The sequence below is a fragment of the Rhinolophus hipposideros genome (assembly GCF_964194185.1).
Source record: "Rhinolophus hipposideros genome assembly, chromosome: 17".
NCBI classification, from domain to species: Eukaryota; Metazoa; Chordata; class Mammalia; order Chiroptera; family Rhinolophidae; genus Rhinolophus; species Rhinolophus hipposideros.
The window spans coordinates 53,780,859-53,794,999 of NC_138063.1; the positions used below are offsets into that span (position 1 = coordinate 53,780,859).

General features: G+C 40.9%; 1 protein-coding gene across 2 annotated transcripts in view; it reads left to right on the forward strand.

Annotated features, from left to right (window-relative positions):
* Positions 1–14,141, forward strand: part of IMPA2 (inositol monophosphatase 2) — a 66,437-nt gene that overhangs the window by 24,334 nt on the left and 27,962 nt on the right. The window contains exons 3-5 of one of the 2 annotated variants that reach the window (XM_081078706.1): positions 1,173–1,277; positions 3,566–3,611; positions 5,635–5,743. In XM_081078706.1, the coding sequence (XP_080934832.1) occupies positions 1,173–1,277; positions 3,566–3,611; positions 5,635–5,743 (260 nt within the window). The remainder of the gene's footprint in view (positions 1–1,172; positions 1,278–3,565; positions 3,612–5,634; positions 5,744–14,141) is intronic. The other variant, XM_081078707.1, reaches the window with a different exon arrangement.

Consider the following 14,141-nt stretch of genomic DNA (forward strand, 5'->3'; position numbering starts at 1 on the left):
GAGGAGGGAAGAGGACAAGAAGGAAGAACTGAGGACACCTTCCCTAGTTTTTAGCCTGAGTCCTTGGCAGTGCTATTTTGCTGAAATAGATGTGAATAAAAACAATCAGGAGCTCCCTTTTGTGTAGTTTAATTTTGAGATGTTGTTTGTTTAGGTTCCTAATCGGAAATAGATATCCCGCTCAAGTGAGGATGGTTCCAGCAGGACTTGGACTACAGAGGACTAATTACAAAGGAGGAGGCCAGGGACAGGGGCCCACTACAGCTGATGCAGGGCAGTGCTGGGCCTGAGGCTGGGAGCCGACAGGCCATGCTCCTGTGGGGACTGCCAGGGATGCGGAGAGGAGGCACCAGAGCATGAAGGAGAAGGGAGAAGTAGAGGCTTCCACTGGTGGGTGGGGGGGCATTCAAAGGGAGGAAGCAGGCAAGTATCCTAACCTCGCTCTCCTATCATTTTCACCTTTCCCTCAGGTTTCCCAGGGGGCATGAGTGCCCTGTGGAGCAGCCCCCCCGCCCCCCAGGCTCCTGGGCCAGAGGCTAGAGTGGAGAGGGCCTCTGAATTGTCAGCTCCCATCGAGCCTGAGCCTGTATGGCAGGGACAGGTGGGCATGGATGCAATTGTCACCTTGTCTGCAGATCAGGAGAGGCCAGGCTGAGTACAAACCTGGGAGGTGTCAGCTCTAGGTGACATTTAATGCCTCAGGTCCAGTGAGGCTGTCTGACCCAGGCCACAGGACTACTAGCAGGAGAATCCGAGCTTGGACGCTGCCCCGTGGCCAGTGTTCCTCATGCTCTTCCTTCTTATGTGTCCTTGGCCTTCTCACCTCCAGACTAAAGTTAAAACAGAGTTCAGTATTGCTTTTATAAGATCAGCTTCCCAGGGTTCCTCATTCCTGTATTTCTTGTTTTGCCTGGCTAGCTCACACTTCCTGATACTTTTCCAAAACTCCATCAAGGTGTCACTTTGCGTTTTCTAAATTCTGCTAAGTAGGATAGCAGACAAATAGAAACACAAACGGTCTGTTACAGACTCTGCCTCTGTTTGACCCAGAGTAACCATAATAAAATCTCTTTACTGTGTCTGCTTTGTCTTTGAGAGACCAGAGACAATTTGAAGTGCTTTGTCTTGAGTTCTCGGTGCATTTTCTCAGGCTGAGCTCCTGCCCACCACAGGTTCATTGCGGAAGAGGCTGCGGCCGCCGGGGCCACGTGCGTGCTCACCCCGAGCCCCACCTGGATCGTCGACCCCATTGATGGCACCTGCAACTTTGTGCACAGGTGAACATAAGTACAAGTCACTCCATTCTAAGGCCGAAACTGTCCTCTAAGATTTTGTCTTTTCTGAAGCAGCATTTTTGGAGGCTAACAGGTTTATAGTTTCATAAAAAAGTGATCAAGTCGTGATATTTTTAAGATGTTTTCCATTTGTGAGAGACTCTCAGAGCCTGTGGGAAATCTTCACTTGTTTAAAAAACTATTGTTTGTTAGTTTTAATATGTTGGGTTGAATTAAGAAGGACCCCTGGAGAAGCAAACAGGGTTAGAAAGCAAGTGTGTGCAGCCCAGCTGCTGCCAGAGCTTGAGGTGTAGATGGGCATATGAGGGGTGACATTCCAGAGGCACCGTCAGCGGTGGGAGTAAACCTCATGTTGCCATGAGAGACGATATGAGGCACCCACAGAAGCTGGCCGGTCCTAATGTGACTGGGCTAATGACAGCCAAAGAGCAGGAGGTTATAGGGAGGTCAAAAGTGCTATTAGTGGGACAGAAGTGATCTGCAGAGCCCAGGGAGGTGACGGAGCATGGCCCCAGAGGCTCTGACCAGTGGGGCTGTAGCAGCTGCACTCACTTGTCTAGGACTGAGGGCGCTGAAAGTGACATTTTTCCCAGAGGTGGTTGTCCGATAGGACACGCATGGAACCCCCAGATGGCTGGTTGGCATAAGTTCCTGGCCGATTCCTAGGTCCCCATTCAGTGGGTAGGGCAGCCTGTGGATCTGCATTTTTAGACCACACTTTCAGAGCCCCGGCCATAGCTGATGAGGAAATGCTTCGTTTCCTTACTTAACGTGAGAAGGTGTGAGCGCAGCCAGGTGATAGGGTCCTTGCTCTTGGTGCTGTCCTCCATGAGTTACCTCAAACAGTATGTGTACATGTAAGGATGTAAAGCCGTTCTGGTGTAGCATGTTAATCATCACTTTTCTAAATGTGGGTTGTCTTAAGAATTCAGCTAGTCATGCCCACACAGGTGACCTTTTGTGGCAATTGCATAGTGCCATCTGGTAACAGCAACCGTGTCACCAGACTCTAAGTTTAAAGCTTGACACTCCCCTGGGGAGTTAATGTGGAATCACAGGTCTCCCCTCTTAGGTGTGCTTGCTGAGTGGAGCACCTGTTACTTCTGTCTTGCTCACCATTCCTGCATGCTGGTAATAGGGACAGGGCGGGCAGAGCCCCAGGGTGTGGTGAAGGCCACACGTCCACCTGAGGGCTTTTCATGGGCCCCAGTGGCCCCAGGGACAAGGGGAGTGTGGCGCCACAGAGAAAACTTGGAGAAGCACATCAGTTGGAGAACGAACTGTGGTGCAGACCCTTACAGTTCCAGAACACTGTCAAGGCCACAGCCGTAGCAGTTCTAATGACCTAAAGACATCTGGAATCCTTTAGCCACTCTAGGTCAGAAACGACCTGTTCACCCTTATGTGCAGCAGTGGCAGTGTTGGGATTAAAGCAAGTGGGAGAAAGCTCTTATGAGAGTTGGAACTAAAGCCAAGGCTGGCGCACAGTGCACTTACTTAGTGAGCCAGCCACCGAGGACAACAGTGCGGCACAGCTGCCACCTTGGCGGTCAGCGCTCAGATCCATGGATGACTGGTTTCGTGGTTTTCCTGTAGGATAGCAATACCCAACCTTTCCTTTTCCTACTTGTTGTTAAGCTCTGATGATCTTCCCTTGAAGGAGAGATTATTTTGAAGACGTAGAGCAGCAACAACAAAATCACAAAATAAAAATTCAGGCAAACTTCAGTGTCACAGCTGGCCTTTGACCGCTGTGGCCCACGCCTGCTGTTGGCTGCCTGGGTGCTCACGCAGGAGACCGGGTAAGGAGGGACGGTATTATCCAGACCGAGCCTCTGGGTGGAGGCTGTGGACTGGGGCCTGCGATGTTGCCTCCCAGGGGCCCCTCCACCCTGCCTGGGATATGGGTCTGGCCTTTTGAGAGGGCTCAGATGTCCATTTAGGTCTCTGAAAACCAGAAAGCTGATTATTACAATCCCTCTCAATTGGGTACTTGAACTACATCAATCTGGCATGACTTTTAGAATACTGCTTTCTTTCAAGATCAGCTATCTTACAACCTGGTCAGCTAAGCCTGTTTGTCTTGGAAGCAGTTAGTGAAATTGTGGAGACTAGTTTTTAAAAAAACAAACTCACCCACACTGTAGAAAGGTCCTTCTGTGCCTCGAGTGATGCTGAACAGCCACATAGAGGCTCATAAGAGTTTGCGTGTTGATTTGTATGAGGCCATTTATGTTTTAGAGTGTAAACCATTCTGTTTCCTTTTGCAGATTTCCAACCGTGGCAGTAAGCATCGGATTTGCTGTAAACCAAGAGGTATATGGGGGGTGGGGCCCCTGGCTGGGTAGCACAGTGCCCTTCAGGCGCCCACAGGCCTCTAGTTTAGGTTTCCTTTAGTCATCTTCCTTTTTTGGATCCAACCTCTGCACTTCTATCTTTCTCTCTTTGTCATGTGTCTTAATCATGATTAAAACCCAAGTATGACTTTTTCAAATCTGAGAAAGGAAACACATGCGAACCAGTGTTAGGGTGTGTAGGCTTGGGGCTCCATGGCCAGGCCTTATTTCTTCCATGGTCCTTTTGTGATGCAACTGTGGAAGCGGAAGTTCTGAGGAAATTATCTAAATTAATCTCCATCTGCCCCCTGGGGTGTGTGACCTAGCCCTACACAAAAAGAGCTCCCATTTTTGGAGGACATTATTAATCCCAATATTCTATTCTTCATCTTCTTCTAGCTGTTAGTGAGAGAACGTTGCTGTGGCAGGTTCCCATAGACCCTTGGAACTAAGCTACATCGGAGGGCCTGCAACAAAGGTGTGGGACTGAGGCTTAAGCTTTATTAGTCAATTTAAGCAACAACACTTAGAAAAGCCTTAATTTCCTTGTAGTTACTACAGTTATATTTAAATAGCACTTGGGGCTAGGTGTTTATCCAAAGCAGCTCTCCTTTAGAACACCATTTTTTCATCTTAATCTTCAGTGTTAGCATAGATTCCCGAGCATGGAAACTGAGAGAAGTTTATACCCATGTAAAAGTAGTTAAGTTGAAAGTAAGCAAGAATTTTAATACTTTGAAATTTGAGTAAGGAATTAATTACGCACTCATTTCTCTGTTAAATGTTGTCATTAAACAGAGTAGGGGGTTGAGCAGCTACCTCAGAGGGTGGCCGTGTTAATAACTGCGAGGTGGGGGGCAAAATGCTGCAGCCTTAGACATGTCTGTTGTGTGTGACTGCACACAGGTGGCCTGGGTTTATAGTGAAGGATCCCTGGTCACGGGCAGTGTCCCACTTCTTACTGTTTCCTCATGTCAGCAAAGGCCTCTAGGCCACCTGCTTGCCCCAAGGGCACAGGCCACCCTCCACAGGCTCCCCGATGTGTAGGACTGACCTGGATTTGGGAAGCCCTGTATAGCCGGGATAGTGGAGCCGGGAGGATGGTTAACTGTTGCTGGAAGGAAGTAGGCCCTTGCTAAGTGCTGACTGAACCATCCTTCGCAGAAATAACCCCTATTCCTGTAGGTTGGAGAGTCCCTTCCACTGTGGTCGAGCTCAGCCCTCGCTGGCCAAGACTTTCCCAAGGCATTTGGCCTGGGTCTCTCTTCATTTTCCAGAGAGACGAATACTTGGCTAACCCCCAGACCGAGCACACTGCTGTTGTTAACCCTGAATAGTGAGAAATCAGTAGAGGAAAGACACAAAAACATGTGCATGCGTGTCAGGTAGCATTTTTTTCACGCTCATCTCTTATTTTTACTGTCCCTCATCGAGAAGCTGCGATCCAAGGCCTTGTCACTGATTTATGACAGTGTGGCTGCTGGTTAGCACTCGCCTTCTCAGGGATGAGCCCCTTTTGGTGAATCATGTCTGTGTTCCGCAGGCCGTCCTTCAGTTCTATGCTTCTGTTGGCATTACAAATGCATTCTTCATTCTTTACATGTCAGCAATTTTGAGGGTTTGCTGTGGAGTTTGATGAGAGTCACAAGTAGCCTTTTTACCCACAGAAGAAAAAAAAACTTTTCTAAACTATTAAACTTTTTAAAGTAACTTTCAGTTACTGATGCTTGATTATTATGTTGATTTTTTTAATATAGTTTTATTAGTTTTAGTATATTTTTAAATATAGTTATTGTAAAAAAGAAAGTTTGCTTTCACGTCCAGGTCTAGTTTTGAGTCTAGATGCTGATTTTTTTAATTCCCTTTTGAAAGGTATTTTCTATCGCATCATCACTGCATTAGTCAGAACACCTAGAACACTTTCGCCTTTGAATTACTGTGTTATTGTCTATGTCCAGTAAGTGAACAGCATTTGTTTTCTGTCCTGCCTCTGCCCCCCACAGCTGGAATTTGGAGTGATTTACCACTGCACAGAGGAGCGGCTGTACACTGGCCGGAGAGGCCGGGGTGCCTTCTGCAACGGCCAGCGGCTCCAGGTCTCCGGGGAGACAGGTGGGGCTTCATGCAGCTTGTCTCAGTGTACTTCAGATTGAGAAATGTGAATGGAAAATGCCCAAAATTACCCTTTTGTGAGACGATGGTGGAAATCTCCTGCTGAGAGTTCAAGCCCATTTTAGGGACACCGTGTCCCTGACGAACTGGAAGTTGAGCCAGTTCTGTATCTTAATGTTTTTGTGAATGTGGCCAGGAGCTTTAAATAGGCTCATTCTATTTTGCACTCACATCTTTCATCTTTAATGCTAAAAGAAATCCAGTCACTAGTTATGATTTGGTCTCTAGGAGTCCAGGGCCAAGGGCAGAGTCAGAAGCATGCCCTGGCCCTCAGAGCATCCAGGTAAATGTCAGTCATCCTAATGTTACCTGGGTGATGTCATCCCGGAGCAGTCTGTGGCTCTCTGGACCTGGACTAACTGCAGCTGGTTTCAGTTTCTGTCAGAAGTCGTGTACATAAGCCATGTTTTCACACACCACAGATGTTCCATTGTCATTGTTACTCCTAAAGCAGAACCTTAAGGGCATCCATCCTGTAGCTATTATTAAGGGACTACGATATTGTTAATCTGCATGTATAACTACATATCAGTAACAATATGCTGGTTTAGGTGTTTCACTGACTCTTTTTGGCCTTTCTCTCATACTGATTAAACTGGTGATATTTTATTGCTTTGTGGGACAGATACTGTAGGGGACAGAAAATTGCAAGGCAGAAATAAAGAGCCCAAGACTAAGAGCAGATGGATTAGGAGAAGATTTTAAAACGTCCATGACATCTATATTTGGGTCGGAAAAGGTAGAAAGCCGTTCCGGCTAACTTCTCACTTGCGTGTTTCTGCAGTAGGACGTCATGAGGTACCTCCCCACCCCCGTTATTTAACCACCGCGGCTTTAGTCTGTGGTGTCATCACTTCTGCTCTGAGCTCCCTCTGCCTTCCTTACTACCCCCCCTCTCTACCCATTGCCAGCTTCTTTTTTAAAAATTTCTTTCCTAGTGCCCCTTTCTCCATTGTCTCTGTTCTGCCTTTTCTTCCTCCCTCGGGTGACACCTGTGTACTTAGATGACCTCAGAGGAAATGAGAGGATTAACATGTGCTTTGCCCTCCAGCTGCTCCTCATCTAGTGAGGACATCAGGCTCTCTGTCTGTGATCTGGTGAGAGCAGGGTCATACAGGAGCCCTGTGTTAATTGTTAATTTCTTGTAGTTGAGTTTCTATGACACCAAACATGTTGATCTGGGTACAGCAGGAGGTATTTGCTATGGCACAGACTTCTCCTTGCAGTGGTGTGACCCCAGTCTGTTAGGGAGGTGACCTTCTGTTGGTGAAGGACAGGTTGGGGCAGGACCGCCTTGGGGAGACTGAGGAGGCTCCCTAGGAGGCCCATGAGAGTCACGAGCATGCCCAGGGTGAGAGGAAGGGGAGACGGTCACCAGAGGCTTCAGACAGAGGTGGGAGCAGCAGGACCCACTCACCAGTTACTGCTTCTGAGTCCCAGCCCTGCCCCATTTCTCTCTCTCCCAGAAATATTTTGTTTGGCTGTGTAAAAAGTAGCATTAATTACAGCTACACATGCTAGGAAGCAAACCACTCAAGCTGAATTGTGTAACTCGGTAGTGAGGAAGCATGTTATTAAACACGCTTATGTGAACTTTGCTCTATATTTCATTGATTATAACACTCAGTAATATTCATCCACACTCAGCCTCCTGGTCAGCTGCTTGCACTGCTCAGTCATGCGTTAGAACTTCACGTCCTCAGTGGGGTTCTCAGATCACTTTCCCAGCACTGGCTCATCCCACTCACATGGGCAGGGACTTTGGTCATCGTTATATTTGGCCCATCATCAAAGGCCCTCCCGTCCCAGAGTGTTTGTTCATCACTCAAACACTGTCATAACCACCCCCTTGGCAACACAGCTGTGGTTCTTACTTATCTTGAAATTGCTCATGTTCCAAAGCTCTTTTGTGATTTTTTTTTTTTTTTTAATTCTGACTTATAAAATCTAGTGTGTTGATGTCAACCTGGTTATCTATTTGATGAGTAACTAGGTTTCTATGGGAGGTGATGGAGTGTATCTTTAGCAGCACAATCTTTAGGTGTTTTACAGACCTGGTTTCAAATCCTGACCTTCTAATGCTGAGACTTGTCAGTTAACCTCCAAACCTCAGTCCTCATATATAGAGTGGGATGATGATGACGATAACTTTGAGGATTAAATAAAATTATATAGAGAAAGCACTCAGCAAAGTCTCTGGCACATAGTCCCCCAAAATGAGAGTCATTATTAAAGAAAAAACTTGAGTCTTTGCACAGGATCAATTACAGCCCCTTGTTAAAATTAAGAAGCATTTCTGGAGGAAATAGCCATTAAAACAACCACCACTAATCTTTCTCTTTGTGCTTTTTTGCCTCTGTTTTCTGATTCCTATTATACCTTTCTGGAAATGTCTTCAACTCACACAAAAAAATCAACAACAAAAAGACCCTACAGTGGATAGGGGTAAAGGATTAGATGAGGCCAGAATTTCATTAGTAGCTTTTCCTTCAAATTCCACCGGGCAAAATTTCAAACATGTACAAGTGGACAGAAAAAAGTACAATGAACCCACAGGACCCATCACACAGCTCCAGTATTGCCAACTCATGGCCAATCCTGCTTCATCCACACCTCCACCTAACTCCCAGTATCCCAAAGAACTCCTTGATACAAATCCCAGGCATGATATCACTTTCTAACCAGTATTTCAGTATGAATCTCTAAAACATAGATTATTCTTTGAAAAACATGGTCACAAATACCAATTCACACTACTCCAAAAATTAGTAATTGTTCCTAAAATCATTCAGTATCCAGTCAGTGTTCCAATTTCCACTTGTCTCATCTTATGGAAAATGGCCTTTTAAAGCCATAATCTGGGTCTTAGGAGTCCTTGTGTCTCCTAGATCTTTATTACTAGGCCCTTTCAGTGGGCAGAACTTAGGAAATAAGTTTTTATAATAAGAAATTCATGAATTCATACTGGTGTTTTCCATTCAAATTCATGACTACAAGTTTTCAACTCTTCTATGTGTGTCTCCCCTTCCCTGTGCTGAAAACCCTAGTGCACAGTGACACCAGGAATGATGAATTGAATGTCTCAAATCCTTGTTTGCTTTATTCAACAACACCCACATGACACTTGTCAAAGAAACAATACTAGCCCTACTATCAACAAGTGATTGCTGAAAGTAGTGTGAAGGATTTTTTGATGTTTTGTTTTGTCTTTCTGTAATTTTTTTGTCCTTCACAAATATCCTATAGGGTCTGGGTCAGATTGATGAGAGTCTGAAGTGGTTCTTCGTTTCCTTTGGTTATGCCACCAACTGAATCTAATCACTTAGCTACATTTGTTTTACTTTATTTTTAATTTGGAAGGATTATCTTTTTAAAATTGATTTTATTTTGTAATTTTGTAAAAAAAAAAAAAAAAGTATATGGTTCCAAAGTTATATCTATAAAACAAAGTGTATTCAAAGAAGTTTAGCTTTTTCCTTATCCTTTTTACCCTATAGATAACCATTAAAAATTTTTAATAGTTTATTCCATTGTTTATTTAAAATAAGTAGCTGTTTTTTTTGCTTTTATTCTCAGTTTCAGTATAGCTTTTGGTATTAAGAAGTTTATATTTTTATTCTAATAATTCTCTTTATATTAAAACTTTTATATAATATCCCTAGTCCTCTGTTTTTTGGGTCATTGTCTATTGATTCCCTGTCATCAGTAGTACTACACTTAGCTTGTAGCCTCTTTTCCCCCCTTTCCATATACTCCAGTATGTCAGTTAAAAATGATATGCTTTTACTCTCTGTAACTACCACACGATTGGTGAGCATATTCTACTTGTCAGATCCTTTCCCTGTTATCTTTCCAATTTTGGATGGTCATGCTGTAGAGGCATTGGCAGAGCAACCAACTATGTCTTACCTTAAAACTATTATTTATATGTAGTCTTGGTTCCCACAGCTAAATGGAGATTTACCCAGCACTAATCCTTTATGTCGATGTTTCTCCAATTGTTTTGTTTGTGTGAAGCTCATGTATTAGTACAGCATTTTTCAAACTTTTTGATCTTAGTATCAACCCGTTTATATTCCTGAAAAAATTATTGACGATCCCACCCAAAGAGCTTTTGTTTAAATTATATCTATATTTATGTTAGAAATTTGAACAGAAATTTTAAAAATACTTACTAATTTATCTTTATCTTTTAAAATAAAGAGCTCATTAATATAATTAATATATTTTTATGGAAAATAACTATATTTTCAAAAAAAAAAATGTGTGAGAAGAGTGGCACTGTTTTACATTTTTTCCAAAGCTCTTCAATGTCTGGCTTAATAGAAGACAACTAGATTCACATGTCTGCTTCTGTATTCGATCTGTTGTAATAGATTGTTTTGATGTGTGAAAAAAAATCTGACCTAATACAGAAAAATAGTTGGAAAGGGGGGAAGTGAGGAATATTTTAATAGACTTTTCAGATAATTGAGGATATTCTTTTTTGATGCTACACCAAAACTCAAGAAGTGGTGGTTTCTTAAAGTTAGTTGCATATGAAATCTAATGACATATCAGTGAACTATTTTGTACTCAGTTACATTGAAATCCATTGGGCTATTATCTTTTTTGAATGGATCTTTTGCTCATGGGTGATTTTGTAACATCATACTTTGGTCATGTGGAAAATAAGCATTCACTGAGAGTTTCAACTTTTTCAAATGTTGATGTATTTCATTTAAAAATACTTAAAATGTCATAATCATAAATATCACCACTCTCCTCTTGAAAAATCTTTGGGTGTTGGGAAGGTGTCAAGCTTATAGTGGTGGACAGAAGTCTTCCCAAATTCTAATTTCCACTTGAAACTTGAATTCGATCAGTGACAACCTTGGCAATTGAATTGATGGGCTCATTTCTTTCATTTTCAAAAAAATACCTTCCAAATACCCAACTCTGAATAACTATAGTTTAAACTCTGTATGTGTACTGCCCATCTCATCACACAGAATATTCAGATGACATGTATAGTATTTAGGGTTCAAGGTTTAGTACAATTAATAATTTTTACAGCTTCATCATTCTTAAGTAAAACTCACCTTTCCCCCCAGTATGTAAATGTAGCAGAGAAGACTGCCTTGCTTTGTCTATCCATTGTGCAAATGTTAACATGATGAAAAAGGCAAATAGTGGCTTAGTATGTTTATGAAATTTATTTTAACTTCACAGATTCCTGAAAGAAGCTCAGGGACCACACTTTGAGAACTACTTCAGTTGATTTCTCAGGAAGGGCTTATGGGAATAATATTCCCTAAGTTCATATGTGTTCATTAGTTTATAAGTGGCCTTTATACTTGAAAATCCATTTTTATGGTAGTAAAACACATGGCTCTCATTTTCTTGTGTTGAATATCTTAAATTTTATCCACGATTTTCTAGCATAAGCACATTATTGAAAAGTCTGAAGACAATTTTTCTTTCCCTTATAAGGGACTTTGATGTTTTTGCCTGAATGCCCAAAATATTTTTTTCTTTTTCTTTAGAGTACAGTAATTTCAATCAAGTGTTGTTTGTTCTGAGTCAGTTTTCCTAGGTATATGGTATGTCCTTTCAATATTTCATTTCAGGTCCTTTTAAAAAAAAATTTCGTGTTTCCTTGAATCAGTTTTTTATTATTATTTTCAGGTGTACAAAACAATATAATGATTAGACATTTACACCCCTCACAAAGTGATAACCTCCCCAAGTCTGCTACTCCTCTGACATCATACATACCATTGACTATATTCCCTATGTTGTACTTTGTATACCATGACTATATATATATATAATATATAGGTAATTATATATTAATAATAATACATAATAAATAATAATTAAATATATTTGATTATAGTTGACATTCAGTTTTATTCTACATCACCTTCAGGTGTACAGCACAGTGGTCAGGCATCTACACAATCTATGATGTGATCCCCCCATAAGTCCAGTACCCATCTGACACCTGACATGATCTTTACAACATTTTTTATTATATTTACCATACTGTATTTCACATCCCCATGGCTATTTTGTGACTACCAATTTGTACTTTCTAATCCCTTCACCTTCTCCTCCATTCCCCAACACCCCTTGATCTAGCAACCATCTGTTTTTTCTCTGTATCTCTGAGTCTATTTCTGTTTTGTTTGCTCCTTTATTCTGTTCTTTAGATTCCACATATAAGTGAGATCATATGGTATTTCTCTTTCTCAGTCTGACTTATTTCACTTAGCATAATATCTAGGTTCATCCATGTTGCTGCAAATGGTAAGATTTCATTCTTTTTTATGGCCAAGTAATACTCCATTATATAAATGGATCACAATTTGTTTATCCAATTGTCTATTGATGGGCATTTCAGTTGTTCCTATATCTTGGATATTATGAATAGAGCTGCAGTAAACATAGGGGTGTATATATTTTTTCAATTAGTGTGTTGGATTTCTTTGGATAAATACCCAGTAGTGGAATTGCTGGGTCATACGTAGTTCTATTTTTAATTTTTTGAGGAACCTCCATACTGTTTTCCATAGTGCCTGTACCAATTTGCAATCCCACCAACAGTGCACAAGGGTTCCCTTTTCTCCACATCCTCGCCAACACTTGTTGTTTGTTGATTTATTTATGATAGCCGTTCTGACTGGAGTGAGGTAGTATCTCACTATGGTTTTTATTTGCATTTCTCTAATGATTAGTGATGTTGCACATCTTTTAATATGTCTATTGGCCATCTGTATGTCCTCTTTGGAGAAATGTCTCTTCATGTCCTCTGCCCATTTTTTAATTCAATTGTTGTTTTTTTGGTGTTGAGGTGTATGAGTTTTTTATAAATTTTGGATATTAACCCCTTATCAGATCTATCATTGGTAAATATCTTCTCACATTCAGTAAGATGTCTTTTTGTTTTGTTGATAGTTTCCTTTGCTGTGAAAAAACTTTTTAATTTGATCTAGTCCCATTTGTTTATTTTTTCTTTTGTTTCCTTTGCCTGAGGGGATATATCAATAAAAATGTTACTAAGGATAATGTCTAAGAGTTTAGTTCCTATATTTTTTTCTAGGAGTTTTATGGTTTCGGGTCTTAATATTTAAGTCTTTCATTTATTTTGAGTTTATTCTTGTATATGGCATAAGAAGGTGGTCCAGTTTCATTTTTTTGCATGTATTTGTCCAGTTTTCCCAGTACCCTCTATTAAATAGACAGTCTTTACGCCAATGTAAATTCTTGTTTCCTTTGTCATAGATTAAATGACCATATAGGCGTGGATTTATTTCTGAGCTCTGTATTCTGTTCCATTGATCTGTGTGTCTGTTTTTATGCCAATACCATGCTGTTTCGATTATAGCCTTGTAGTATAATTTGATGTCAGATACTGTGATGCCTCCTGCTTTGTGGTCTTGTTCTCATTTCTCAGGATTGTCATGGCTATTCAGGGTCTTTTATGGTTCTATGTAAATTTTAGGGTTATTTATACTAGTTCTGTGAAAAATGTCATTGGCATTTTGATAGGGATTGCATTGAATCTATTGCTTTGGGAAGTATGCACATTTTAACTATATTAATTCTTCCTATTCACGAGCATGGTGTATGTTTCCATTTATTGTATCTTCTTTAATTTCTCTCTTCAATGTCTTATAATTTTCTGAGTAGAGGTCTCTTACTTCCTCAGTTAAATTTATTCCTATTTTATTTTTTTTCTGCAATTGTAAAGGGGATTGTTTTTCTTAATTTTTCTTTCTGATAGTTCATTATTGGTGTATAAAAGTGCAACCGATTTACTTTACTAAATTCATTTATCAGTTCTAATAGATTTTTGGTGGAATCTTTGGGGTCCTCTATATATAGTATCATGCCATCTGCAAATAATGACAATTTTACTTCCTCCTTTCCAATTTGCATTTCTTTTATTTCTTTTTCTTGTCTGATTGCTGTGGCTAGAATTTCCAGTACTATGTTGAATAAAAGTGGTGAAAGTCTTTCTTGTTCTTGATCTTAAGAGGAAAGCTTTTAACTTTTCCCCATTGAAAGTGATGTTAGCTGTGGGTTTGTCATATATAGCTTTTAATTATGTTGAGATATAGTTCCTCTATTCCCACTTTGCCGAGAGTTTTATCATAAGTGGATTCTGAATTTTGTCAAATGCTTTTTCTGCATCTATTGATCATATGATTTTTATTTTTCATTTTGTTTATGTGGTGTTTCACATTAATTGATTTGCAGATATTGAACCAACCCTGCATACTGGGAATGAATCCCACTTGATCGTGGTGTATGATCTTTTTATGTATTGCTGAATTCGGTTTGCGTATATTTT